The sequence below is a fragment of the Hippocampus zosterae genome, chromosome 21 (assembly GCF_025434085.1).
Source record: "Hippocampus zosterae strain Florida chromosome 21, ASM2543408v3, whole genome shotgun sequence".
Classification (NCBI taxonomy): domain Eukaryota; kingdom Metazoa; phylum Chordata; class Actinopteri; order Syngnathiformes; family Syngnathidae; genus Hippocampus; species Hippocampus zosterae.
The window spans coordinates 6,745,718-6,771,855 of record NC_067471.1 but is presented as its reverse complement, the minus strand read 5'-3'; the positions used below and the strand labels follow the sequence as shown (position 1 = coordinate 6,771,855).

At 48.4% G+C, this 26,138-nt stretch overlaps 1 protein-coding gene and 2 long non-coding RNA genes across 4 annotated transcripts in view; 1 reads left to right on the top strand and 2 right to left on the bottom strand.

The window, feature by feature from the left end:
• LOC127593929 (uncharacterized) overlaps nucleotides 1-26,138 on the top strand; it is a 177,568-nt gene that overhangs the window by 80,735 nt on the left and 70,695 nt on the right. The gene's annotated exons all lie outside the window — the stretch shown is intronic.
• On the bottom strand, nucleotides 42-1,226 carry LOC127593928 (uncharacterized). Its single transcript, XR_007960551.1, has 3 exons — nucleotides 1,139-1,226; nucleotides 263-343; nucleotides 42-193 (listed from the first exon to the last, which is right to left on the bottom strand). It is a non-coding gene; the product is annotated as an uncharacterized LOC127593928 (long non-coding RNA).
• sema3aa (sema domain, immunoglobulin domain (Ig), short basic domain, secreted, (semaphorin) 3Aa) lies at nucleotides 3,907-24,708 on the bottom strand. Its single transcript, XM_052055683.1, has 17 exons — nucleotides 23,711-24,708; nucleotides 14,788-14,948; nucleotides 13,451-13,513; nucleotides 10,125-10,244; nucleotides 9,923-10,013; nucleotides 9,720-9,839; nucleotides 8,648-8,790; nucleotides 8,001-8,115; nucleotides 7,834-7,903; nucleotides 6,747-6,891; nucleotides 6,272-6,491; nucleotides 6,089-6,180; nucleotides 5,967-6,008; nucleotides 5,639-5,796; nucleotides 4,902-4,969; nucleotides 4,657-4,814; nucleotides 3,907-4,558 (listed from the first exon to the last, which is right to left on the bottom strand). Exons 1-17 carry the CDS (start codon nucleotides 23,814-23,816, stop codon nucleotides 3,917-3,919), a joined length of 2,514 nt encoding a protein of 837 aa, XP_051911643.1. The 5' UTR covers nucleotides 23,817-24,708; the 3' UTR covers nucleotides 3,907-3,916.

Genomic DNA, 26,138 nt, shown 5'->3' with positions numbered 1-26,138 from the left:
GTAGTTTTTTTGTGCTTTGACGTCACCTGTTTACCGCGAAACTTTGATAAATATTGACCATTTCTCAGGAATTGTCGCATGAATCCAAAGAAGCTCACCAGTTAAAACATCTCCTCCTCCTCCACCACCGCCACATTGACTCACTGACAGAGGATGATGAGCTGCCATATGATTGGCTAATCTCAAAGAAGGGCTGCAAAAATAAAAAAATGGATGAGTGAGTGAAAGAGTCAGTGAGACATAAATTATTCACGCCACCTACCTGTTGCCACCGATGAGGGTGCGTCATTGCCTTGCAGCGAGGGGCACCCCAGCAGGGTCGTGATACCAGTGAGTCACAAACCTGTAGGGGCACAAACATTGTGACGCTAACAAGACTTGAGGACAAAAACACACGACAATTGTATCGCACTTTACTTCCCATGAATTCCAACACATTTGAGGGCAAAAGCACAATTGGAGTTCAATTGCACCGTCTAGTGGTGGTGATGGTCAACTACAGCCAAACCGCTTGGGGTATTCATGCACAGTGCAAAACATAATTCTTCCTCCAGTACATTCCAACTGACAAGTGAATTGAGATTTAAGCAACATCATCACATTTCGGGGGTGGGGTTGGGGGTATGGCAGTGACTCATGCCTTGAAATTGGGATGGTTGGGGAGCTGTTCAGTATGTGATTTAACTGTATTAAAATGGCAATTAGATAAGAGAGAACTGCTTGATGAAAACATTTAGTCTTGAATGAAATGTCAGCTTTCATCCACCCTCCCTTGGTTGCTATGACAGCAGCTGACAATTACCTGTTGGGCTCCTAATGAGGGGCATTACCAAGCATCGAACACCCTGTGAGGGCAAAATGTCAGTTCATCTCTGAGTCCCACAATCCCTCAGAAGAATTCATCTTCAAAACCAAAGAAAGCTTAGTGGGGGTTTTAATACATTCAGGTGTTTACTGTTGTACAGGGAAATGACTCATGTTGAGTCTAATTTCAAGTGCGGTTGTCATGGCAGTAGGAACAGTTTATTCACACTTGAATCATAACAGGACAAACTGAACATTAATGAAAGTGATGTCAGAGGATTTGTGGCTATTTTTGTTTTCCAAAGAAATCTTACCACCCACAAAAATCGTTTACCTCACTTCGCAGGTGAGGTGGCATCCAGAAGCAGGGTGGAGGTATAAATAGTTCCGGAAACTGAAACCGTCGCTCCTCGATGTCGTCATTTCATGGGGACGTCTTCTAAAGATGACGTCTCGTCATTTACGCTTGCCACAAATGCACCCTCTGCTTGTCAAGTATTACCATCGCCATAAATGTCTACTTTCTGTTTCAGATAGGATTACGTTCAAATCAAACATCCAAAGTGTTACGATTCACGACACTCAGAAACTGGGAAATACGACTCCCTCCATTGACCTCCACCGCCTGATAGGCTATGACGTCACTCCACTAATGGCCGCTTCATTCGGTAATTGGTTGAAGTACTGACGCGGACAATCGACCAAACGTAGTTATTAACGTTATTGGCTGAATTCATATCAGTGAGTATAGTTCGGATAATTACAATCACGTTACTATATGTAAATGAGATGTCAGAATTGCAAGTTTTGGGCAGGACGAAAACAGTCAGTTCGCCCCACTTGGGTACAATTGTGTCATGTAGCCACAAGGGGGCGACATTGGATCGTAATATGGACAAAAACAGTTTATTCGCACTTCAATCATAACAGGACAAACTGAACATTAATGAAAGTGATGTCAGAGGATTTGTGGCTATTTTTGTTTTCCAAAGCAATCTTACCACCCACAAAAATCGTTTACCTCACTTCGCGGGTGAGGTGGCATCCAGAAGCAGGGTGGCGGTATAAATATTTCCGGAAACTGAGACCGTCGCTCCTCGATGTCGTCATTTAATGGGGACGTCTTCTAAAGATGACGTCTCGTCATTTACGCGTGCCACAAATGCACCCTCTGCTTGTCAAGTATTACCACCGCCATAAATGTCTACTTTCTGTTTCAGATAGGATTTTACATTCAAATCAAACATCCACAGTGTTACGATTCACGACACTCAGAAACTGGGAAATACGACTCCCTCCACTGACCTCCACCGCCTGATAGGCTATGACGTCACTCCACTAATGACCGCTTCATTCGGTAATTGGTTGAAGTACTGACGCGGACAATCAACCAAACGTAGTTATTAACGTTATTGGTTGAATTCATATCAGTGAGTATAGCTCGGATAATTACAATCGCGTGACTATATGTAAATGAGATGTCAGAATTGCAAGTTTTGGGCAGGACGAAAACAGTCAGTTCGCCCCACTTCGGTGCAATTGTGTCATGTAGCCACAAGAGGGCGACATTGGATCGTAATAGACAAAAACAGTTCGCTCCACTTGGGTGCAATTGTGTCATATAGCCACAAGAGGGCGACATTGACGCGTATTTGAGCAGTTTGACGAAAAGAATCCCACTTGCAGAGAATTCCTCAATCACTTTAAACAATACAAACACAAACCTGTTAATGAACATGTACCATATTAATGTGTTGGCGGAGTATAAGAGCCAAAAATAGACAGTTTTTTTGAAACAGATGTTTATTAGGACAACCGAATGCATGCCATAAAGAATTGTGTTACAGCAGCTGGAGTCACTTTCAGTGTTTCGAATGAAAACTCGATTAGGGATACACCAAACGTCCTTTGATTTTCGGGATGGTCGTTGTGTTTTTATTCACATCACTGTTGTTGACGTTTGCAGGGAAGTGTCACACAAAACACTTGAGACAGTAAAAAAAAAAAATTAAAAATAAAAGATGCACGTACTGGAGGCAGCATTCACATGCAATATAACACGTCTCCTTGGGCTAAGTGGACATTTGTCTGCACTATTTCTTGAGAGATTCCAAGCTAGAAATGGGATCCTAAGTGGAGTGGTATCTTACATGGAACTGAATGATGCACAAGGTATGTGGAAGAAAACAAAAGCAAAACTAAATTGTGCTTATCGTGGCTAGGCCTTATTATTTATATTCATCTCTATATTCTGTCCTTCTATCCCCAAAATGAATACTTGACATAATTCCCGCCAGTTGGTCCAAATACTTTTTTTTTTTTTTGGAACTGCTGTTTCCCCCCGATATATTGATGAGGCCCACCCCAAAATAGCATAATATAAAAAAATAAATGCAACCCTTTCACAAAACGAGCAATAAATAAAGATCACATGGTGTTTCTTGCACTGTATATACACACAGATAGAAGGTTGTCGTATATATGTACACTAAACAAGTGTGTGTTGCGGATGTAATAAGTTACACGGAGGGGACAATGAGACCACCGCAGTCATGATTTGTGGCTTGTATAAAAACAAATTGTTTCAGGTCGGTTGAGAGGGGAAAAAAAAAGCCGACAAAATAAGTAGCTTATTGAACAAATGGATGGACAACAACATGCACGATGCTTCCCATTGCACGTGATGCGTTCATGGCGACACGGAAGCTTTTGCTCCTTTTCCGCAAACGAGAAAAAAAGTTCGTTCCATTCCGTGAGGGTCACATGCTGCGGAGGATTTGCGGCTGTTTTATTCTGGAATTGTCCGCCGTCTTCCCGTCTTGAAGTGTGAACTAGCTCATGTATGTACAAGGAGGCGCCGAGTGTCCGCCGGGGCCGTATCCATGGCGACCGGCCACATCCTCACACGTTTTTTTTTTCCTTTTTTTACACGTAGCTTTCCCGCGGCTATTATTCACATCTCCTGTGCATTTCATGATGTGTGTGTGTGTGTGTGTGTGTGTGTGGAGAGGTCACTGAATCCTAACTGGAGATACACTCTACAGAATGTGTGCGTGTGTATGTGCTCGTCTTTGTGCTTCTTTTGGTGTATTTTATTCCACCCCCCACCCCCTCAAACGCTCCTCGGGGGTCTTTGCAGCTCGTGGGTTCTCCTGTTGCGTCCCTTCTTGTTGTCCTGCATCCGGCGCCACTTGGCGGTGTGCTGGACCCCCGCCCGCGCCGCAGCCTGCCCCTTCGGACCGCTCTGCGTCTTGGGCTGGTTCTTGGGCGTCTGGACACTCAGCATGCCCAGGGTGGCTTGACTATTCGGGTTCTCCGCTCCGGTCTGGAGCCAAGCTTTACCCTGAGGGGGACTGGCCTGCAGCTTTTGCGCGTTCGGGGCCAAAGCTTTGGGCCGCGGCGGCGGCGGGCCGGCCTGGCCGTTGGGCGCCTTCGCCTTCTTGGGTTTTCGCTCCTTCTTCCAAACGCGGTCGCAGAACTCCTCCACGCTGTTGAGGTCCGGGTGATCCAGCAGGGACAGGAAATCCCGGTACCACACGCGTTGCTTGCCGGCCGGAGGCGCCCCGGCCCCTGGCGGCCCCGGGAGGATGTCGCCCAGCCTGTGGGCGGGGATGACCTGCAGGCTGAGACGCAGCAGCGGCTGAATGAAGCCGTGCTCCACCGCCTGGCAGTGGTACACCCCCGCGTCCGACTGGGACAGACTGCGGATGAGCAGGCCCTGGTCCGTGCGTAGAACCCGCTCGTCAATCTTGATCTGAAAAGACGTCACGGGGTGGGGGACAACGGAGGCGACTCGCATTGTAAAAAGAAAGAAACGAACAGAACAGGAAGACAAACGTCGGCGGCGCGCACCTCCTGCTTGCGTTCGCCGCCGGGCGTCTGCAGCTGCCAGTAAATGAGCGCCCGCTGGGACTTGGGGCTGCACTCCAGGAACATGCTGCTGTTCTCCACGCCGTAGACCGCACGGTCCTCCACGCCGCCTACGCCGCCACCCTGGCCGTCAACATCGTCTGAAAGGGGGAAGTCAGAATAAACACCAAACAAAGGTGTGTCATTTATGCACCCCCCCCTCCACACACACACACACACACACAAACCGTGATGCTGAAGATCCGAGCACTGGGAAAGTGGGTCTCCATTCCGGATGTCCTGCCGTCTCGTGCGCCTGTGAAAAGCGAGCGTGTCGTTGAATCCTGTAATGCTGGCGTTCATCCACTAGGGGGCAACGTTACCCTATGCAAAATCTCAACGAGAATGAGTCATAATCCCCCGCCCCAATCTGCTGCTAAACTACTTGTGTGAAATGGGGTTTGAATTGAATCACGGTAAACCTTCAGTGGCCTCTGATGAGCCATGAAAGTCGCCTTTCTTTCTTTTTTTTTTTCTTCTTCTTTTTTCTTTAACGACAATAGCGAATAGTAATGTCATCGGCAAGCTTTTACCGCAACGTTCCTGTTCCTCTCGTAAAAAAATGGAAAGGAGGGGTGAGCCAAAGGTGAGGGGAAATAAAGCGAGAGTCGCTCAGAAATAGGGGGACGGATAACTGCCACCCCCCATCCCCCCTTCTTTTGGGACCATGACTGGACTTCAGAGCCAAAAAGGTCCGTGTCGAGTCGAACGTTTGAAGGGGGGTACCGCGACAACTGCACATATTGTATCTTCCTTCGCTCCCATCTGCTTCTCATTGTGAAATATTTGCAACGGAGAAGAATGTCAAGATGCTCCTGCGCAATGTCCCAACACCTAATTACAAGCTTTTTTTTTTTGTAGCCGTCCCCCGCTGTTGCACTGATCACTCCCAGGTGCGGTGTCCCAAAGCGACGCGGCGCGGTACCTCTTGGCGGTGGGGAAGTATCTGGAGCACTCGCTGCCGTCCCAGGCGCAGTACGGGTCGCGGGCCAGGCAGCACTCGGCGCAGGCCTTCCCGTACACCTCGCAGCGGTGCAGCGACATTTGCGACACGCCCAGCGAGGAGCCCAAATATAATTGTTGCTGTGGGATGCAGGCGGGCAAAATGGTCAAAAATTTGCTCGAATTCCCTAACGGGGGTTGGCGAAAGCTCGGCGAGTGGCCTCAAATGGCGGCGTCTTAACAAAATGGCCGACTTCCTGTTCAATTTCCCCGCACGGGTCTTGGGAGAGTTTTTCGAGCTTGTAAATTACCTGCTTGGTCGACAGCTCCATGGCGGTGATGGTGGCAGGTTCCTGAAATGAAACGATACGCGTCGCGATACAATTGACACGGTTTCATGACACCGACCGTTGCTGTCATTGATCAATCGTACCCTGAAGACGGTCATCTCCTCCAACACGACCTCCTCCAGGTCATGCCAACTCTCCCTGGGGATGGTCACCACCTTGAGCACCGTGCCTACGTCTACAAAAATAAAAATAATAATTTTAACGTCCTCGATTCTCATTTTGGCCTCATCGTCACAATACGTTGACGGCGAAGAGGTGGGCGGTACCCGTGCCGATGAACATGACGTCGTACTGGCCGTCCTCGGCCTCCACGCGGTCCACCACCAGCTGCGAGAACTGGTACTCCACGTCGGTGCGCACCATGATGGGCCGCCCGCCGATGGGGTGCACCGGGTTGTACATGGCCGGGTGACCCCGGGCGAACGTGATGACGTCATCCGGGAGGTCTTTGGTGGAGTCGAAGCCGCCGAACGTCTTGCTCGGGCACTGGAGGCGAGAGACGGGAAGTCATAATTTGGATTTAGACTAAAATGGCTTTCTTCTGGCTTCCGAGTGGCTAAATGGTGTCAAACGGGTTCAAAGGGGCTCGGAAAAATTGCGTTTGGGTCATTTTGTCTACCGCCGGTTGGCATGAGTGTTTCCTGTCGGATGATGTTTCTCTTTTCAAATTAAGAGCAAATTAATTGCAACATGTTGACTCCCATGGATAGGATTGTTCCGAGTGTTTTATTTTACACTCACCGTTCCAGGTCGGGGGTAGGGCACCCTGCCTTGGAAGGGCACCCACTGGTATGTGGGTCCGTCCCTGTGGGCGTAGGGGCCCAGGAACACCCTCCGGATATCCGCCATGTTGTACATGCAAACCGCCGAGCCTTTGAAGATGTTGCTGGGGGTGGGGGGCAGAAGCCACAAGTGAGTCCAGGAGACACAACGAGACGTCGACGCAGCGACTACAGCAACAGCAGATCGGAACATCTCTGATTCCCTCCAGATTCTTTTTTTTTAAGCAAATAATTTTGGCCCCGGAACGACGCATTCCAGAGCATCCCTGGAAGTCGCGGCCGCGTCTTCCACTTGCTCCGGAAAACCCGTGAGATCAATCAAATGTTTTGAAAAAGAAAGTGGAAGCGCTGCTTGGGATTTTTTTTTTTTCGTTTGCTCCGGAATATTCCGAGTGTGGGTTATTGCTGTGGACGTGGCGCGACCGCACCATGTTCATCCATCAAACTGGATGTCAGATGGCGGGTACGCAAACGTTCCCGGCGTGGCTCTTTTGTTTCCAAGTAGCGTCCGACTTAATTAGGCGTGCTCGCGTCGAGTCGGCAAAAGCGCCCAAGATGAATGGACGGGCGCTCCGAGGTGGCAATTCAACGGAAATTCAATTAATGCGGCGGCGCCTTCGCGTGAAAGGAACATCTGTTTGCGCAGAAATTCCATCTCACACACACACACACGTTCGCATGCACGCTCAATCAAACGTTGATCCATCAATGGCGGCGCCCCATTAAGCAGCCATATTAAAAGAAGCTCCGCTCTATTCATCTCTGGGAAACTGGCCGCTTAGAAAACCAATTAAGTCTCTTGTAGTCCCCGATGCCGCTTAATTGAATTTAACGCGAGCTTCGGCGCGCGTCTCTTTTGTGTGTCTGCGTGTTCGGCTTGACCTCTCCGCTTGAATACGAACCGCCGCCGTTCCATTAGCGGTGATTGATGGTGGAGTTGCTTGGACTCCCGTCCTGTTGCGCAAGATGCGAATTGAGTTCTCGCAACCGGCCGAACGAAGCGGGTAAACCGGGAACACACCGACAAGTCAATGATGACGGGATACCTGGATGTGGTGAAAACGGCGTAGATCAGCGGATTCTTGGGGTCTTTGGAGCTCATGAGGAAAACATCCTCTGGGGACGGGGGGAAAGAGAATGCAGAAATGTTATCCCGGAGAGCTTTTTCCGGAGCGAGCTTTTTCCGGAGCGCCTCGGAGTTGGGGAAACTCACGCAGCTCATCGAAGTGCGTGTCGATGCCGTTGACGCCCGGCACGGAGCACGTGAGCCGGGCTTTGAGGAAGGTGGTCCACTTGTTCACCAGGCTGCGGTGGCCTCCCATGTCGTTCTGGAGACAAAGACAAAGTTAGACATCACGCTTCGCCTGTTTTGACATTCGACAGCAATATGTACACACTCAACCATATATATCAGTTTAACGCGTTATTATCAGCGTGAATTTAAAACCATTTTAACTCGAATTTTTTTTAGCGCGAGATTAACGCGCCACCACGTCACAGCTCCGAAAATAATCAAATGTGCTCCAAGTTTGAATAACTGCTCCAAGTGAAAAATGGGAATGTAAAATTGAAAATCAAAATTGTTGTTTTTGATTTTCCTAAAAATAGGAGGAAAAAGAAATCAAAGGAAATTTAGAATAGACAAAAATCTATGATTAATTACGGCGAATTCTGAGTTAACTATAAAATTACACATTTAATCGCGATTAAATATTTTAATCATTTGATAGCACTATGTAAAATTTTTTTTTTTTGGTCAAAAGAACTGTCTGGGTCCCGCCACACTTGCAGATGCACCCGCAGAACATTGCAACCGGAGTAATCTCGAAACAGTCGCGGCGGCGGCTCGGTTTCCGTTACCTTACACAGTTGTCCAATCCGGGCGATGGTGGCCTTGCCCGTGTGCTCTCCGTCCATGGCGTTCTCTTTGAAAAACAGGAAGATCTTGTCGTCCTCGGGGTTGTCGCTCTCCGGGACCAAGTGAATGCCGACGAATCTCGGGTCTAAACGTGGTCAAAAAGTGAACAAAAGTAAGCCGTGAAAGGAGTCGAACAAAGCCACCTCTGTTCCAGGGATGCGGTTCACCTCCATTTTACACCTCTGAAAATGATCCCACCCCCCACACCCCCAAACCCGCACTCCAAACCGCGCATCCAAACCACGACCACTCCAAGACACATGGTTCTGATTGCGCCTTGTTCCTTAGATTTTAAGAGCGGAAGGAAATCAAAGCCCAGGGCCGGAGATTTTCTGCTCGTAAGTGGCGAGGGGAGAAGGGGGGGGGGGGGGAATGGTGTCGCGCGCTGGAGCGAAACAAGCGGTGCCATGTTACGCCTTTCGGGGATTCGGAGGAGCTGTGAAAAAGAGCGGCGGACCCTTCGAAGTGGGGTATGGATTTATAAAGCCCCCCCCCCCCCCGGCTGGAGGCAGGTGCGAGACCGCTGCGATGAATCGACGTCTCGCGCCCCCCCCCCTCGCGAACACGCGCCTGTTAAATCGACACTTCCATAAACTACAGGCGGCGGTCTCCGCGTGGAGTTACAAACCGGAAGGCCGCAGCATGCAGAGTGGTAAACGGCACACTGGAAGAATACCCGCGTTTCCCCCCCGATTTTCAGCACCTGTAGTTGGACGAATACTTTGCCCCCTTGTGACACACGAAGCCCTCGATGACAAATACCGAATAGAATCTCCCCGACGTTCTTAATCCCCACCATTACAAGGTGAAAGATGGATGGGGGATTAACGTCGGGACAAAATGTCATCAGCGGTGCAGAAGCTTCTGGAAGTGGATGATTGTTGAAGGCAGTGAAAAAGAAGTGGAATTTGACTCCACAACAGGAAAACAGCTGAGAGTGGATTAGTAGTGTGGGAAAGCAGTTGCGCCGAATAATCCTTCTGATCTCGGCTTCGGTTTTCCCGCTTTGCTTACCGTTGAGCCACCTGGAGTCGTGCTGCTCCGTCCTGACGGGGTGGTGATCCCCCAGCGTTCGGAAAATGGCAAAGTCCCGCCCCATGAAGTCGGCTGACGTGCCCGAGTAGAGCTCCCCATCTGGTGGAATGGGGGGGGGGGGGGCAAGCGGCCGTTAGGAACGGCGCAGTGTGCGGTTGTCACGGTCCAAAGAGCCGACTCACCGATCAAGAGGGACGCCGAGAGCATCTTGGGGTCGTAAGGGCTTTTACCGCGACCGTTCTCGAAATGCGAGGCGAGCCTGAAGATTTTGTCCTGCGGAAGGTAAGAGTCAATCACGCCAATTGATGAAATATTTCGACGTGGTTGTCAATTCGCACATTCAACGCCGCTTGTACAATGTCCGTCGTGTTTCGGAGTCATTACCTCGGCTTTCTTGCCCATTTCCAGGTAAGAGCAGATGGGATGGAAGGCTCCGGTGCCGCAGACAAATAAGTGGGTCTGGTTGTAGGGTTGGAGCACGCGGATGAAGTTCGAACACTCTTCCTGGAAAAAAAAAAGACGCAAACGTAAGTTTAGAGTAAGTCATAAAATATCATCGTCGACGAAAACGATATGGACGCAAATTGAGACAAGCGCGACGGAAAATGGAGTCTAATATAGAACAAGGAGAGGCCCGGAACACTTCCAGGTGGGATTCCATGTCAAAGGGGATGGGGGAGATTTCCAAGAAAGCAAAATAAATAATAGCCCTGAAATTTCCTCTGCCTTTTAAGCAAATCCCACCTGTGAGAGAAATCAGGCAAATCCACTTCAGATCGAGAACGTTCCACATGTTGGGGGGTTATTTAGCTTGGCGCGAAGGCACATCGACACATTCCCAAGGTCGTTTTGCGCCCCGCTAATCAGCAAGACTGCCGTTTTAGGAAAGTTATTAATGGACTCCATTTGGGCACATGTGCTCAAGACATTCAGGTTGTACTTAGTTGCCCTCGTTGATGAAAACACAACATCTGTAATTCAAATATAGACAGACAGCCGCCTTAGCTTTGTGTGAACGTTAGCAACAGTCTCCCCTAAATGGTAAAAGAATCTGACCACAGGCTCATTTGTTTAAACTCTATAAGGAAGCCTTTGGGGGGGGGGGGGGGGGTACGTATAGAAGCAAAACACTTCGAAGCGGAATACTTTTATGTTAGCTTTGGACAGAACTAGGCTAGCTTTGTCCTTTATTCTAGCGACAACACGAAATGGGTGCGAGCCCTGTTTCGATAGCGGGCATTTATCTTTGTATTGGAAACACAACTTTTAAGATAAGATAAGATAAGATATCCTTTATTCGTCCCACACTGGGGAAATTTACAGCCTCCAGCAGCAAGAATGTATGTTAGGTGAAGAGAATGTTTTTGTTATGGGGAAAAAAAATCCTAGATTTGCCCATTTGCTTGTTTTTAAGCTAGCTGGATGCTAGCCTAAAATCATGAATGGTTTCGCTTGGTGTGCACACCTCAGAGATCGCTAACGGCCATTTAACGTGTAGGTCATGAATCATTCTTGCGACGAAAGGGTTCCCATTCGACGGGGAAACTTTTTGATGGACGGAATGAACTAGCATTGGAAAGACTGAGCCCAGATTTTCATGCTCAATTGCTATTCAGCTATGGAGCTAAATGGGTGCTAGCCACAGGTTAAAATACAGTTGTAGTGATGAAAAAAAGAAAAGAAACCGCAAGATAAGACGTTTTTTGGGACATTTTTACTAGCGACTAGCGCGCTAAACGTTTGGCCAGTTCCCCCGGGGGACCCCTCCTAAGATCTTACTTGATGAAATGTAGCTGACCTCATCGGTGCTTATACGTCCAGTCTATACGCTGCCCCTTAATGATTTTCCCCTCTGCGTTTCCTACTGCACATGACATCATTGTCACGCCGTCGTTTAAACGTCAAACCTCCCCCCCCAGTGCGCTCAAAGTTGACCCCTCTTAAAACTTGACATGACTGCCTTCGGGTCGGATTCGTGAGCGACGTGGGCGGCAGTCGTGTCATCGGCGGGCGCCGTAAAGAAGTCAATTTGGATCAAAGTCGGTCACCGTTGAGGTGGATGCACAGGCGGACCCCGAATGTACATGCTGGGAGACATTTTTACACTTGAGAAAACGTATTTGGTCGGATGAAAGTTTGTCTGAGTCATTTTGTATATCTTGGGATGAGCCGCCGCAATTTTCCGCAGCTGCTCCGTGCGAAACGCGGGCTGCTGTAAAATTGCGTCGGTGTAGGATTGTTTTTGGAAAAGTGCGAGCGTCGGGAGGATTGTCCGGACGGATGACTGCGGCGTTCCGCTCCATCTGCTCCCGCCGGCCGGCTCTTTGGGGGTAAACATTTTGCGGCGGCTAACGGAGAGCGGCGCAGGCGACGGTGATCTTTGAAGCCCAACGCAACGGCGGATGACGCGCGATCCAGGCGTGAAATTAAGTTCGCGGAGAGCGAGGCGAGGCGAGGCGAGCTATCCAAACACACCACGCAAACAAAGCCGGCCGGCACCAGTAAACGTGTTGGGTCAAATTAACACATTCCCGCTTAAAACAAGCATCCGTGTATAAATAGGTCTCAAACAAAAGCAAGAAATAAACTCTGTGGGAGTGCAGGAGCGCAACGTCTTCCTGTCATTTAAATACCGACAAACAACATCTGTGTTGGCGCGCTAGCTTGAAACACGCCACATCACTCGTGACTCTTGTATGAATTATAGCGACGTAGACGATAAACGATTATTTTCAGATCCTATACGCGTGAAAAAAAAAACGAAAACAAAAAAACCCCCAAACTTTATAGCTTTGTAAGTACACCCTTCTGTAAATAGAGTTTTGCTAATGCATGCACATCCAAAAAAAAAATGAAGTATTTCGTTCAAATCACAGCATGAATTGCCAAAGTCATTTTTACTCGCTGTCACAAAAGAAATTGAAAATAGCAACATGCATGCTTACATTATTATTTTTTTTTCCGTGCGCCTGTTTTAGATTGTCAGTCATCAAGATCACGGCGGTCGAGAAAATTCGACAATTATGCGAGTTGGCAAACAACAGATGAAACATTTCTGCACTCCCTCGACAGGATGATAAGTTTTGGGGGTTTAGTAAAATAACAAACACTCAGCGGCCACTTTTTACAACTGTTGTTATTTTTCGTGAAAACAAAACAATAACTCTTTTTCTGAAAGCAGATTAATGGCTGACTATTTTTTTAAATTATTTCTTTGGAATGTTTAATTTCTTTTTATGTGCCAAAATCTGAATAAAACATACACTCATTGGCCACTTCATCATTTGTATTTTATTTTTTTTAAATAATTTTGGGAATAAACATTTTTGCGCAAAAAAAGTAAATAAATACCAAATGGCCCCCTTTGTTATGGGTTATCAATTTTTATTACGAATGAAAAGACACTTTTGTCATTTAAAATTTTTTGTCAGAATTGAAATGGAACAAAACATACAATTAGAACGGCGTTTTCTTTTCTTTCAAAATAAATGTTTCGAGAAAAATGCACTCACGCCTTGAGCACCTCTGTCAAGGTGTCATTTTATTTCTCATTTTGACTTTGAAAATGTGTACCTAATGTGCTGTCCCGCGGGTGGACTTCAAAGTCAAAATGAAAGTGAGTGAATGAGGAGGCTAAACAAACGGCAGGCGTACCAAAAAAGCAGCAAAAAGAAAAACAAGCAAAAAAAAAATAAAAATTGACGACTTACCCCGAGGTCCTTCCCCGCCCACTTGCACTCGTCCCGCTTGGAGGGGGTGGCGGGCCACGCGATCTGAGCAAATGACAAAGTGCGCAAAGTCACTCGGCGCCCAAAGTGGAGGAGGAAAAAAAAAAACCCACAAAAAGAGAGAAAGACAACAAGGGGAGGAAGGAGGGGAAAGAGGGAGCGCTTTGAATGTTTCATGAAACAGGAATGCCGTGAGTCACGTTTGTATAATTCAAGAAACATTTTTGAGCTCAATCTGAGCTCCCTTTCTTTCGGTCCGACTTCAGAAATCTCTTTTACGCTCCCGAGCCGCGTACGTACACTCGATATGGTTCTTATTAAAGTTCCTTATACCCAAGTCGAACATATGGACGCACTTTGCTGTCGTCTGACGTGAGAACAGACGAGCCAGCCTTGGAAGAGACAATACACAAAAGTATGAATAATGCATTCAAATTGTCCTCTTGGCAAATCCATATGTGCGTACATGAATTATAAAGAAAAAGATTATAAACAGGCCGTTGAGTGAGACGTTTGCTGACTCTTTATGTACTTAGACGAAACGTAGGATCGTTTGCACATGCTCTAGCATATTAGCATAGCGTAGCGTCGCCACGTGTGTGGATGCCGAGAGACAAACACACAACGCTAAATCAAGCTTAAAAAGACTAATTGAGTGTCAAGGAAATGCAATTTCTGATTAGTACATTAAATATAAACACATGATATAAAATTATATATATATATATCACAAAAAATTAAACTGAATTTAATGAAATTAAATGACAATTTAAAAACAAAAAGTATATAAAAACTAACTAAATGCGATGAAACTGAAATTCAAAATTAAATAATCCAAGGCTATGAGCAAATACCAGGATGCAAGTAAACATCCTTGCGTTCCAAGACATACATTCTTTATCATCTGCGAAGAGCGATGAATATGCCGCTTTCTGAGGATTTGTTTGCCCATCAGCCAAGTAAGATTTTTGCATTGCAAATTTTTGGACCAGCCTAATCGCTGCTCTTAGATTCTAATGACGCACGGATGAGAACTAGAAGGGTGGTAGTGGGGTAGTGGGGCGGTAACAGTCTTTTCATTCCTCTGTTCATCAGCGTGCAGCCTGCGGGGGGGCAGGGGGGAGCGGTCTCATCTACTCCAGTGGCTCAAATCAAATCAAAAAAATAAGATTGTTAACCTCCAGCAGGTGGGCTAATGGAATTACGGAGGAAATGGAATAGAGTTCAAAACTCAAATCATCTCCCCCCACCGAAATGAATGGAATTGCCATAATCCGTTCCAGCCTCCCCAAATAACAACAAAAATCATCGTCAGGTACCTGTTTGCGGTCTCTGCTGATGTTGACCAGGTCGAAGGAGAAAATGTGGTCCTCGGCGCCGACCAGCAACCTGCCTCGCTCCTCGTCCAGCAGGAAGGTGTCGTAGCCGGAGCTGTTGGCCAGCCCGGCGAAGCTCACCAGGTTGCTGGACTCTAACATCTCTGGAAAAACAAATCGAAATACATTTTAGAGTGCCTCAATGCGGCCTCGGGGGCTAATATTGACGTTTTTTCGATATTAGCCTTCAATCGCAAGGAGGTCCCACGGCAGACAGGTATGGCGTGCCGCACATCCCAGCATGTCCCAATCAGGGCGCGGTGTGTTCATCTGTGTGATTGGCTGAATAATTCATATGCAATCATTCAGAGTGTGTGTGTGTGTGTGCAAAAGCAGTATTATGTAAATGAAGACAAAGCAGAGCGTGACTGAATGCTCCATGTGACACTACATTATGACATAGCATTCAATTAACATTTAAAAGACGAGGCCGGCCGAGCAGGGAGAAGGTTTGGGGAGCAAATGAAACCTTCAGACGCAATAAATGAACGTGGGGGATGCGAATGGTTTGATGGCCACAACTAACATTAAAAAAAAATAAAATTTATTATACAGTGTTTTTAGGGCAAATAAATTAATAAATGAAATATATATTTTTTTAAATCACAGCACATTAACCATTTAAAAAAATCACGTGAAGGGTCCAAAAATGATATGAAATATTTAATTCAAAAATTACCTGTCTTACTTTTTTGGAAGAGTATTCATTCATTCATTCATCTTCCAGGCCGCTTGATCCTCACTAGGGTCGCGGGGGGTGCTGGAGCCTATCCCAGCTGTCTTCGGGCAGTAGGCGGGGGACACCCTGAATCGGTTGCCAGCCAATCGCAGGGCACACAGAGACGAACAACCATCCACTCTCACACTCACACCTAGGGACAATTTAGAGTGTTCAATCAGCCTGCCACGCATGTTTTTGGAATGTGGGAGGAAACCAGAGCACCCGGAGAAAACCCACGCAGGCCCGGGGAGAACATGCAAACTCCACACAGGGAGGCCGGAGCTGGAATCGAACCCGGTACCTCTGCACTGTGAAGCCGACGTGCTAACCACTGGACTACCGGGCCGCCTTTTGGAAGAGTATTAAAAGGAAAAACATGAATAAATATTAGTGGGACATTTTTCACAGGGCAGTCATAATTTAAAAAATAGAAAAAAAAATTGGGTCTTTTTTTTTTCTCTATCTCTCTTTGCCAGTTGCCTGGGTGGTAACCAAATCAGGTTCCTCGCCATGCTCTCAAATGTAAAAAAAAATAAAAAATAAAAAAGTTAAGGTCAGCGGAAAAAAAAAAACGGTGTGCTTTTGATTCTGCGGCAAAACATCATCCATCATCATTAGCGTCACGTATGGAAGAACGCCGGGCACAGGCAAGTATTTCCACGCGCGTTTTTGTCCAGCCGATGGCCGCGTGATTGACGGGCCGCTGTCGCAAGCAATCTGCGCCCACTTGGACATGTGCGTCCACATGGCGCGAGGCGACCGCTAATACGACCATGGACGACGATGGAGGAGGTGGATCACCCCGGAAAGGTGCTTGCAGCTCAAACGTGTGTGTGTGTGTGTGTGAGGGTTTGTACTCCACCGCAGATGGCTTGAGCGTACAGTATGTGTGTGGGCTTTGGGTGTGTGTTTGTGGCTTTTTCTCCCACAATGGACATTCCATGCGCACCGACACTCATCTGAAGGACGTTGTGGTCATTGATGTGTACATATATATGTGTACACACACACACACACGCATGCACACACACAGGAAATGAGTCGGTGGGAGGAAGTGTAAGGAAATGCCATTTACAGTCAACGGAACCCGAGGAGGTCGTCTTGGGTTTCACGATGGGAAAGATGCGGCAGGAAGTGGGAGTGGCGCATGTTCTCGCCATCCATTTAAAGAAAACACTTTTTGTGATTTAAAAAAAAAATAATAATAATTTGCCAGGTAGTGAAAAATCCTTCAAAATAAAAAAAAAAACCTCTGCTGTTAATTCTACCATTAAAAGTATAAAAATAGTGTACATTGTGGATTGAAAACTGCCTTCGGAACACCCCTTGTTTAACACACAACACAAAAACGCCATAGACAGGCTAACTCATAGCACTAACGTCATGGTGTTGATATGCATCCCTTTTAAGTTCAGCACCGACGTGGACATATATAAGAATACACACAGGCATGTATTCTTTATCCTCTGCAAAGAACGACTAAGACAACTTACTGAGCAGCTGGTCCCCGTCTAATCCGATTACCGTTTTTTGCTTAATCGGCACAAATTTGTGGAGCGGCAGGTTTCTAATAGTCACACACTGACCTATTACGGCATGGGAGCGAGTGCGTGACATGGATTTTACCATCTGAAATGCATATTGGGGAAGAAGAAAAAAGTGGTAGCGCAACACACATGGTTGACATTGATCGCGAACCACACTGCTGTTGTTTCATTGTTATATTCGCAAAACACACACACACGCGCGGGCACTTGACTGAAGAGGAAACAATGAAGTGACATCGTGCGTGGAGGACCGTCCATTTGTCAAACAGGCGTCGACGCCCACACGCCGCACAATAATGAAAGAGAGGCCGCGGGCATAACTTCAGGGGGGAAGGGGGGGGTTGTTTGTTTTTTTTCTTTTTTTCTTTTTGATGACATCGGGGGAGCTCAGCCATGTGAGTCTCCTCGTAGGAATGGCGGAATGACGTTCAATAAATGTTAACACAACACTGTTTGATTTAAAGCGTCATCTTGCATATATAAATAGAATATGTTAAAAAAAAGACAGGAGGAAAACTATTTTCTGATGAGGACTTAATGAAATATTAAGACCAGTCTGAAGAAACCGAACAATTTTACGTAATATTACAAAATATCTGAATTTTTGTTGTAATATTAAGACTTGGCACTCTATGTAGTTTTTTCCCCCCCATCACAGGATTTATTGAAATAATTTTTTTTTAAAGATTAATAATTTTTCATATTTTCTTAAAATTGTAATTTTGAAAGGACAACTCTATCGCATGTTTTTTTAAAATAAAATGAAGTGCTCACTTTATAATCCATAAGTAATATTTTCCGAAGCTTTTAATGAGATATCCCTGTAAAATTAAGATTAAAAAAAACATTTTAATATATAATTGAAAAAGAATAATTAAAAAATAATCACGAAGGGCCTAAAAGGGCATATTTGCGACATTTTGAGTTGTGCGACTCAACCGAGTGAAGGGAGCGCGTCGTTGTGCACGGGGTGGGGGTGGGGGGGGGTGTGTTGACAACTTTCAGGCGGATTTGATCTTTGCAAAAATACGTTTTGTTAGGCGTGTTTCAACCTCGGAAATCCGCCCTTTCCCTTTTCTTCTCGGTGTGTGTTCGCCGCGGCTTCGGCTTCAAAACACAGGTGCCGGGGGGGGGGTAAAGGCCAGGAAAAAAAAAAAAAAGAGGCACGGAAAATGTGCGCGGCGCTCCACAATGTGTTCAAATATTATCCTAAGCTCAAGGATATCCACAGAAAGTTCTCCTCCCTCCCTGGCTTTTCTTCCTGGCTCCTTCCCGGCGAGAGCACAGTGGCAGGTGTGGGCTTGTTGCCGTGGCGACGCGGGGAGGAACAACACAACTAGGCGCCAGGTACAAAGATGACCGTTTTGCACACACACGTTTTGCATCCGCCGCCACGTTTTCAAATTGCTCTCGTACTTTTTGGCCTGTGCGACTTTCGCCGGAGGATTGGGAGCAGCTCGAGCGCGGGTCGAATGTCAGCGCGGAACAGCGCCGAGCTCTCTCATCGGCACTCGAGGGGTCGGACGAGTGAAGAGTGGAACGAAACGCGAGCGCACTTCCAATGTAGTGGGTACACAACTCAGTATACATTTTAAAAATTTGAAAAGGAATTCATGTTTCTCTTTGGTTTGGATTTAGATTTAGATTTACACACAGATGCCTTGGGGTGAATATTTAGACGAACTGGTTTTAAACCAGTTTCCAAAACTGAAGAAGCAAAGACATTTAAAAGCTAAGTGGAGAAATAAAAAGTCATTTACCAAAATGACCGAAAGACTGCGCGGCACAAAAGCAGGAGATTTTGCAAAAAAAGTTACGAAACATGACTTTAAATTTTATTTTACTTTCGAATCGTAATTTATCACTTTCAACTCATTTTTTGTTGTTTCACCGTATCGCTATAATTTGCCCAAGAATTTTTGACTTCTTATTCCACAATGTATGATCACGGAATCATTTTTTAAAAATTATTTAAAGGGGATGTCAAGTCAAAAATATTCTTTTCATTAATATGTCCCATGCGGCTCCACTCGTATTAACATGACATTCTGATCAATATTGCGTTTGCGGAATATGAATTTGGCGCGGGCGGCCATCTTGCCACTGGCCGTCGACTGAAAAATGACATCGCAGTTGGCGCACGGCTCAGAGGAATGTCCAATCAGGTATCACCCAGGCTATAGTTTGGCGCAATTGTCAAAACGTAGCGTTGTCAAAGTGCCCCAAATGTGGGCCAGCGAGACAAAAATGAGAGACAACTAAACGCGAGAGCAGCTGAGACACACACACACACACACGTACGTGTTCGAAATAGCGGTTCGAATCTGGAAGCTTTTGATTAGTGCGTCTCCTCCTGTCACCGCGCGGCGGGACCACAGCGAGCGCGCCGACCACAGACAGGCCCGGTGGCGCCCGCCGCGGCGAGCCCACACGTGCGCGCCGCTAAATGTTCATGCGACATTAACACGTTTCCCCCCCGCTTCGCCATTTAACACACAAGATGCTTCGCGTCACCGCTGACATTTTCATTCCGGACTAATGAAAGTGAGGACGGCAAACACAAAATAGCAAGACGCGAAAATCAATTCAGCCTGGAAACCGAGAAAGTTAGAAATCGGGCTCCGATACCAGTTTTGACACATAATTGGGTGGGGGAGGGGGGGCGTCGCTAGGACTCCGGCCCGAAATCGCACGGCAAGTCGGCCATTTTGGTGCCTACGCCGTCGAACGTGCAATCAAGAGTTTGCCGATGGAGTCGCGTATTCGCAGTTTCTCCTGCCATCAAGCATGTGTCCGCGAGTTGTCCATCAGTCCGTCGTCCGCTAATTTGTAACCCGATTCCAAACTGGGATTGAGCGCCGTGACTGACGAGCCTCAGCAGGTGGGAGCGCCCGTTCGTAGCCGCGCTTCGGCAAATGTGCGCCTCGGCTGTAACCGGAGCCGCTCGCAAAGGCGGCGGCGCGGTGAACGAGAAAGGTTTCCCCCCCGAGCACCTTGCCGGGCGGCGACGTTCTGCGGGAGAATGCGGCTCCGAAGGCCGGATCGCATCATGATCAGTGATGCAAATCTGGACCATTCGGTGGAGACAAAGAACATTGTTTTGGAAAAGGACCAAAACAATCCAACACCGATCGTCGGGTTTTTCATTCAAGTCTTCGTTAGATTTCACTCAACTCCGCTTATCGTGATTTCTAGATCGCCGTTTGGTACCTTGGTCGCCGCGAGTCGATTCTCGGAAAAAGACGTCCGCACACAGTTGCCAAACACGCAAGTGAATCGGGACTGTGATATATTCGGGTCCAACGCAAGAACGCTGTCATGTTTCGGTTTGTGACCAGCAGGTGGCACTGTGGGGCTTGTCACGTTGGGTTTTTTTTGTGTCGAGGAGACAGAATGCAAAATATGCGGGACAAGCGCACTGAAAGTCGGCGGGGTTGCGGTTTTTTCGGTAGGAGGAGAGGGGTGGGGGGGGGGCCGCCGAAAGGAATGACGCGGAGGCCCCGGCGGCGTCCGCAAAGTCGGCGGGTTGCGGAGAACACCGTGTAATTATGCACATCCGCCACGGTAGGCCGAACGGACGGACGAGACAGACGGAAGATGCTCGCCGATGTCCCCAAAAAGGTTCACTCGACTCTTTCGGTGGGGGAGGGGCCGACGAGGACGCAATCATCGAGAGCGGCTTATTATGGAGTCCAGACGACAGCGAATGCGGCTCCACACCGAGAGTCTATTTGAAGCGCTGGAAGCCCGATCCAGATTCCCCCCGGCGTTCTTCAACTTCGTAGCCGACTCCGTAATTACCCAAACTGACTGAAATTATCGGGTTCCCAAAGCGTTTTTGGGCTCGGGATCACTCGGGGGTCATTCGGCTTTTCCGTCACGCGCATATGCACGGTTTGACCACTAGGAGGCAGCGATATGAATCCTGGTTCATATCATTCCAGGATTGCTTTCGCTCGGCCGCTTGTCGGCGTTAACGTTGGACTCCGCCCACCACCATCCTCACCCGTGATAGTCGATTGACGCCGTTCACCTTTCACCTCCCTTGACGACTTGTCAGCAGAAGTAAAAGTATTTTGTTTTCACGCGGAGAGAAAATCATTAACTCCTGCGATCTTCCGCTCACTGAAGCCAAGCCGTTTTTTTTTTTTTTTGCCCAACGTCCCAACTGGCCCCCGGTGGGAAATCATTCACTCTGCACTTGCCGCGCCAGCTGTCCCGCGAGGGCTCATTTTATCTGTCGGCCATTCTGCGCCGCCAACTGCCCCCCCACCCCCCGCACCCCCGCTCGTCGCCGCGTCCATTCCGCTCGAGCTAAATCGGAGACTCGGTCCGGCTCCCTGAAAAAAAAAAAGGGAGTTGTCGGCCGGTCGGCTCTCTCCCCCCCTTTGAGGAGGCTGCCTCGTGCGCCGGCTTGTTTATTTGACAGTCCACCAAATCACAGGCCCCCGCTTGTTCCGTCCACAGCGCCGTGGCGTCACTCGGCACCCGTGTGGTCGTCGCGCTCGAGAGGATTCCGCCTTGTCGTTTATTTGACTTAATTACTATGCAGGGAGAGGGGATGAGTGACACCTCACTCGGCGGCCAGTCTCCCTTCCGTCTGTGACTCTCTTGCTGCCAATTCCTTGCCCACAACCTTCCCCCCCTCCGGTACCGTGACAGGCATCAAGAGCGCCGTGAGGCACCTGTGTTGGGGGCGTGGACGCAAAATGAGCGGCGGGCGACGCGCACCATCTATGACATATTTGTTGGTAGATGCGTCCGCGCACAACCAGGTGTCTAATGGTAAGACCGGATGCATGTCATGTTAACCCCCCCCCCAAAAAATAGAGTCCCATCGCGCTCTCTAATTCATCACTCGCGCACTTAATACAGACACTGGATGACAGTCTATTACTCTTGAGGAGCTGTCAGGGAACCATTTGAGGATTCTTCACACAGATGGCTGAGGGAGGGATGACCCCCCCCCCCTCCTTCACGGGCCGGCCCCCACGACGGCACCCAAGGGAGGTCCTGACTAGGATCAGGTGAGTCCTGGCAGATTTATTTTGCGTCCTCCGAGAGGCGAGCACGAAGCCGTTGGTGCTTCGGTTGCCCAGGTAACGCTTGGTGTCGATCTTCGCAGTCTCGCAAGCGATCGCCGCGATCGACACCGTCCTTCTCTTTTCATCGAGACGCGGAGACGTCAACTTTGGGCGGCCACCCGCAATTGTTTTGACGCGATAAAATTCGCCCCCCCTAAATCGGTTGCCCAGGTAACGCTTGGTGTCGATCTTCGCAGTCTCGCAGGCGATCGCCGCGATCGACACCGTCCTTCTCTTTCCATCGACACGCGGAGACATCAACTTTGGGCGACCACCCGCGATTGTTTTGACGTGATAAAAGTCGCCCCCCCCCAAAAAAAAATAAAACGGACCATTGGGGTGCAAGTGCAGGGTCGGAGCGGACAGGAAGAGCGATAATGGGAAATATCTCACAGCAAAATTACAACCTGGGTTTGGTCGCAAGGATGAAACATGTCATATGGCAGCCCACTAAACACAAGTTCCACCAAACAAGTCGGCCAAAGATAGAACATCAATTAGAGTGGCAAACATCACGTTCACGAGATTTCTAAATATATTTCTCAACAAGAGCAAAATTATTTCGGGGGGGGACCAAAGCTTTGGTCTGCGCCGTTGCGCGCACGCACAAGGGGAACCTTCCACCGCAAAGTCCTGTTGTCACTTGCAAATTGACAGCGATTGATCATAAATTTTTCCGAGGGAACGTTTTTACGAGGGAGACGAAAATAGAGAGCGCACTCTCACTGTTGGCCACTCCGGATCGTGTTTTAGGGCGCGAACCACAACGGCTTCCCTTTCTAGCCTCCCTGAAGTATGCAGAAAATGTTATTATTCCCAGCGAAGAGGAAAAAAGTTTGCTATTAGAGAGATTTAGCCGGAGGGAGGAGCCACGAGAGCACAGCTATATAGGTACGCCCCCACCCCCATGCGCTACTCAAAATTCGAAATTGCTGCCAACATATTCTGCTTCCATTTTGGACGCAGCGAAAAGCTTCAAGAGTGTCTCGGAGTCGGAATGTCAAAAGTCAAGTCCCGACTCCATGGCTTATTTGACAGTCGATTTTTGGGACAGAAGTCATTGAAACAGAGCCTCGACTGGCTGTACCGGAGGGGGGGGACACTTAACTCATTCACTACCAGCCAAGTCTGAAAAGACGTATAAAAACGTCTTTGGGAGTGAATGAGTTAACAGGGCTGCACGGTGGGGCCAGGAGCCAATATATACATTTAACTTCAGGCAAAAGCTCGACCTCGGCATATGGAACCAATCCGGACATTCGCGAGGCGAATGCGCAAATTCGAAGCAAGAGAAACGGGGGGGGGGGGGGGGGGGGAAGTAACAGAGAAGTTAATGGGAGATGCTTTCGGAGGCAAGCGGCGCTTTAAATAGCCACGCAAAATTAGAGGACGGAAAAAAAAAATCGTGAGCATAAAATAGATGAAAAGAAATGAATGAAAGAGAGCCCCGTCGTCAAGGGAAAAGAGACTCGTAGTCCAACATTACGGGGGGAGTGGAAGGAGAATCGGCTTACCCTTGTATGACAGCTTCAGCCTGGGTACGTTGTGCTTGGGCTCCAGTCCACTTCCCGGCTGCAGCGCCCCGCACAGCAGCGCCACAAAGCCAAACAGGTAATCCATGGCGCTGGAGTGCTGCCGGCTGGCCTCCGGACCAGGGGGGCACTCACAGCCCCTTTACCAGCGCCCCAAGATGAGTAGCTCCGGGGGTGTGGGGGAGCCCGAAGAATCCCCTTGCTCGGCGTGGACGGAAAGTGAAGCTTCCAGGAAAAGGGGAGAGAATCCAACGTGTGCTCCCTTTAGCTGGAGGGGGGGTGTTGGGCGGTTTGAGGTGGGGGTGCAGCTCACATGGCTCTCCGGATGGAGGTCCGGAAGGTAGTCCCACAGGTAAGGTCTCAGGGATAAGATGCCGGAGACTCGCAGTTGAACTGCCCCCCCTGCCCAAAAAAAAAAAAAAACATGCGTGAAGTGCAGACGGTCTTATATTCCGGATATTTTTTTTCCTTCTTCTTCTTCTCTTCTTATTTTTTTCCCTAATGATCAGACACTGGCGGTAACCCTCTAATCCTGGCGTGGAGCTCCAGCAGACTGCCGGAGAGAGAAAGAGAGAGAGAGAGAGAGAGGGGAGGGGAGCGAGCGATGGGAGAGAGAGCGACGGGGGCGGGATAACTTGACAGCGACGATGAAACACTGACATGAATCGCCTTCTCATCTGCCCACATTTTCTTGTCGCTTTGGTTTTTTTTTTTACATGCTCAGGATTTTTGCTTTCTTTGATTTTATTTTTAGAGATCCACACGGACCCTCTGCCAGTGGGCAAACCTTGTGACAATGTATTATTATTATTATTTTTTGGAATATCGCTACTCTAAATATTAGAATTCGATGGCTCAACATTCAAAGTGTCACGACACGCGTTTGATGATCCAATTTGAGCACAACACATGCTGGTCGTCAACCTGCGCAGTCTGGTACAGATCCTGTCTCTGGGAAAGTCGTTCACATGAGTGAAGAAGAAGGGGTGGAGGGGGGGGGGGTCAGCGAAACAAAGACCCACCAACGCCCCCGCAGGTGGTTGGTTTACTTGAGTGTGTGTGTGGGGGCACCTCCTGCTTCCTTCCCATGTGTTGGTGGGGTGGGGGGGTGGATGGTTGGGTTGCAGTGTCGAGGTGATAAAAGCTTTGATAAACACGGGTGCTGATGTGTCAACTGGCGCACCTTGGGGCAGCCTAAAGAAAACAACGCGAGAGGACCGAGACCCCTGATCAGTAAACCCCACCACTGGAATCAAAGTCTCAGAAAACTTGCCAACCAGATTTTTCATTCAAGTCACACTCAAGCACCGATACACTGCTTTTTAAGCGCAAACATACCTTGTGGGGACCTCACAGCACAAAACCCACTAATAGAATCAACAGATGCAAACGTGTGTGTTTTTTTTTAACGGTCGTCAAAGTCTTTCAGCATTTTCCTTTGTCACGTTCATTGACCCCCACCGCGGCGTCCATCGCCCCACATATCTCATCACCCTCGAGTCCAAAGAGCCTTTTTGGCTGTTTACCCAAAACAAGGCGATGTGCAGACAGACGCATGAAAGTGTCCTCTCCATCCGTCGACCTCCGCCTTGCCTTCCTATCTGTCTGCATTAGCGCAAGCTAATGGCCGCACGGGTACCTGCATTGATCTGCCGCAACATGCCTTTGGAGGGGTTGCCCTTTCGGGAGCCCAACCATTCGAGAGGCCCCTGCGGCGGGCCGAGGCGGACCTGAGTAATGACGACTTAATAAATGGTGACACGAGGCCGGCGGGAGGGAATGGGATGGGCATTGACGAGGGGCTTCCAGAGGCTTTCAACACCCGCCGGTAAAAATAGGAGAGGACACCAGACACCGTGTTTATGAGGATGCGGTGGACAGGGTGGGATTAGGCGAGTCAAAATCTGGATGAGCTCAATAAGTCTTCATTTGGTGGCACTTCGGAAAACAAAATCATTACGGTAACGAGACACGACAGGATGACGAATCGGAAACTTCCCGCCCCGGGGGCTGTCCTTCCAACCTATCGCCTCTGCGGAAACGGAAACCCGCCCAACTTAAATCATACCTGATTTTAACACCTCGTCAAGTTCAAGGTACACTCTCAGTCCTCTGCTTCCTTGACGCCAGCCACATCCTGCTTACTCAAACTGGCCAAAACTCTAGATTTGGGTGACAAAAGGTCACACGGCAGCCTGTTATTCAGCAAAAAAATACGTCCAGGAAAAAGGTGGGCTGACAGCAGGAAAGATGGCCAGAGGACCGGAGGGAGACCGGTAGCAACGCATACGGTGCAAGTTATGTTCGACTCAGGCCGTGAGGCGGCTTTCTGTGTCAGGAGGTGCGGAAAAGACGTGAGTGATTAGCTCGGACGGCGGTATTCGCACCAGGAAGTATGCGGCTCCGATTA

What these genes read in the sequence shown, in the direction of transcription:
- sema3aa (XM_052055683.1), bottom strand. Translation starts at nt 23,816, where the DNA reads ATGGATTACCTGTTTGGCTTTGTGGCGCTGCTGTGCGGGGCGCTGCAG. An exon ending in CACGCACTTCGATGAGCTGC is followed by an intron (nt 7,904 to 8,000) that starts GTGAGTTTCCCC and finishes CCCCGTCCCCAG; the next exon opens with AGGATGTTTTCCTCATGAGC. An exon ending in TACTTCCCCACCGCCAAGAG is followed by an intron (nt 4,970 to 5,638) that starts GTACCGCGCCGC and finishes CGCTTTTCACAG; the next exon opens with GCGCACGAGACGGCAGGACA.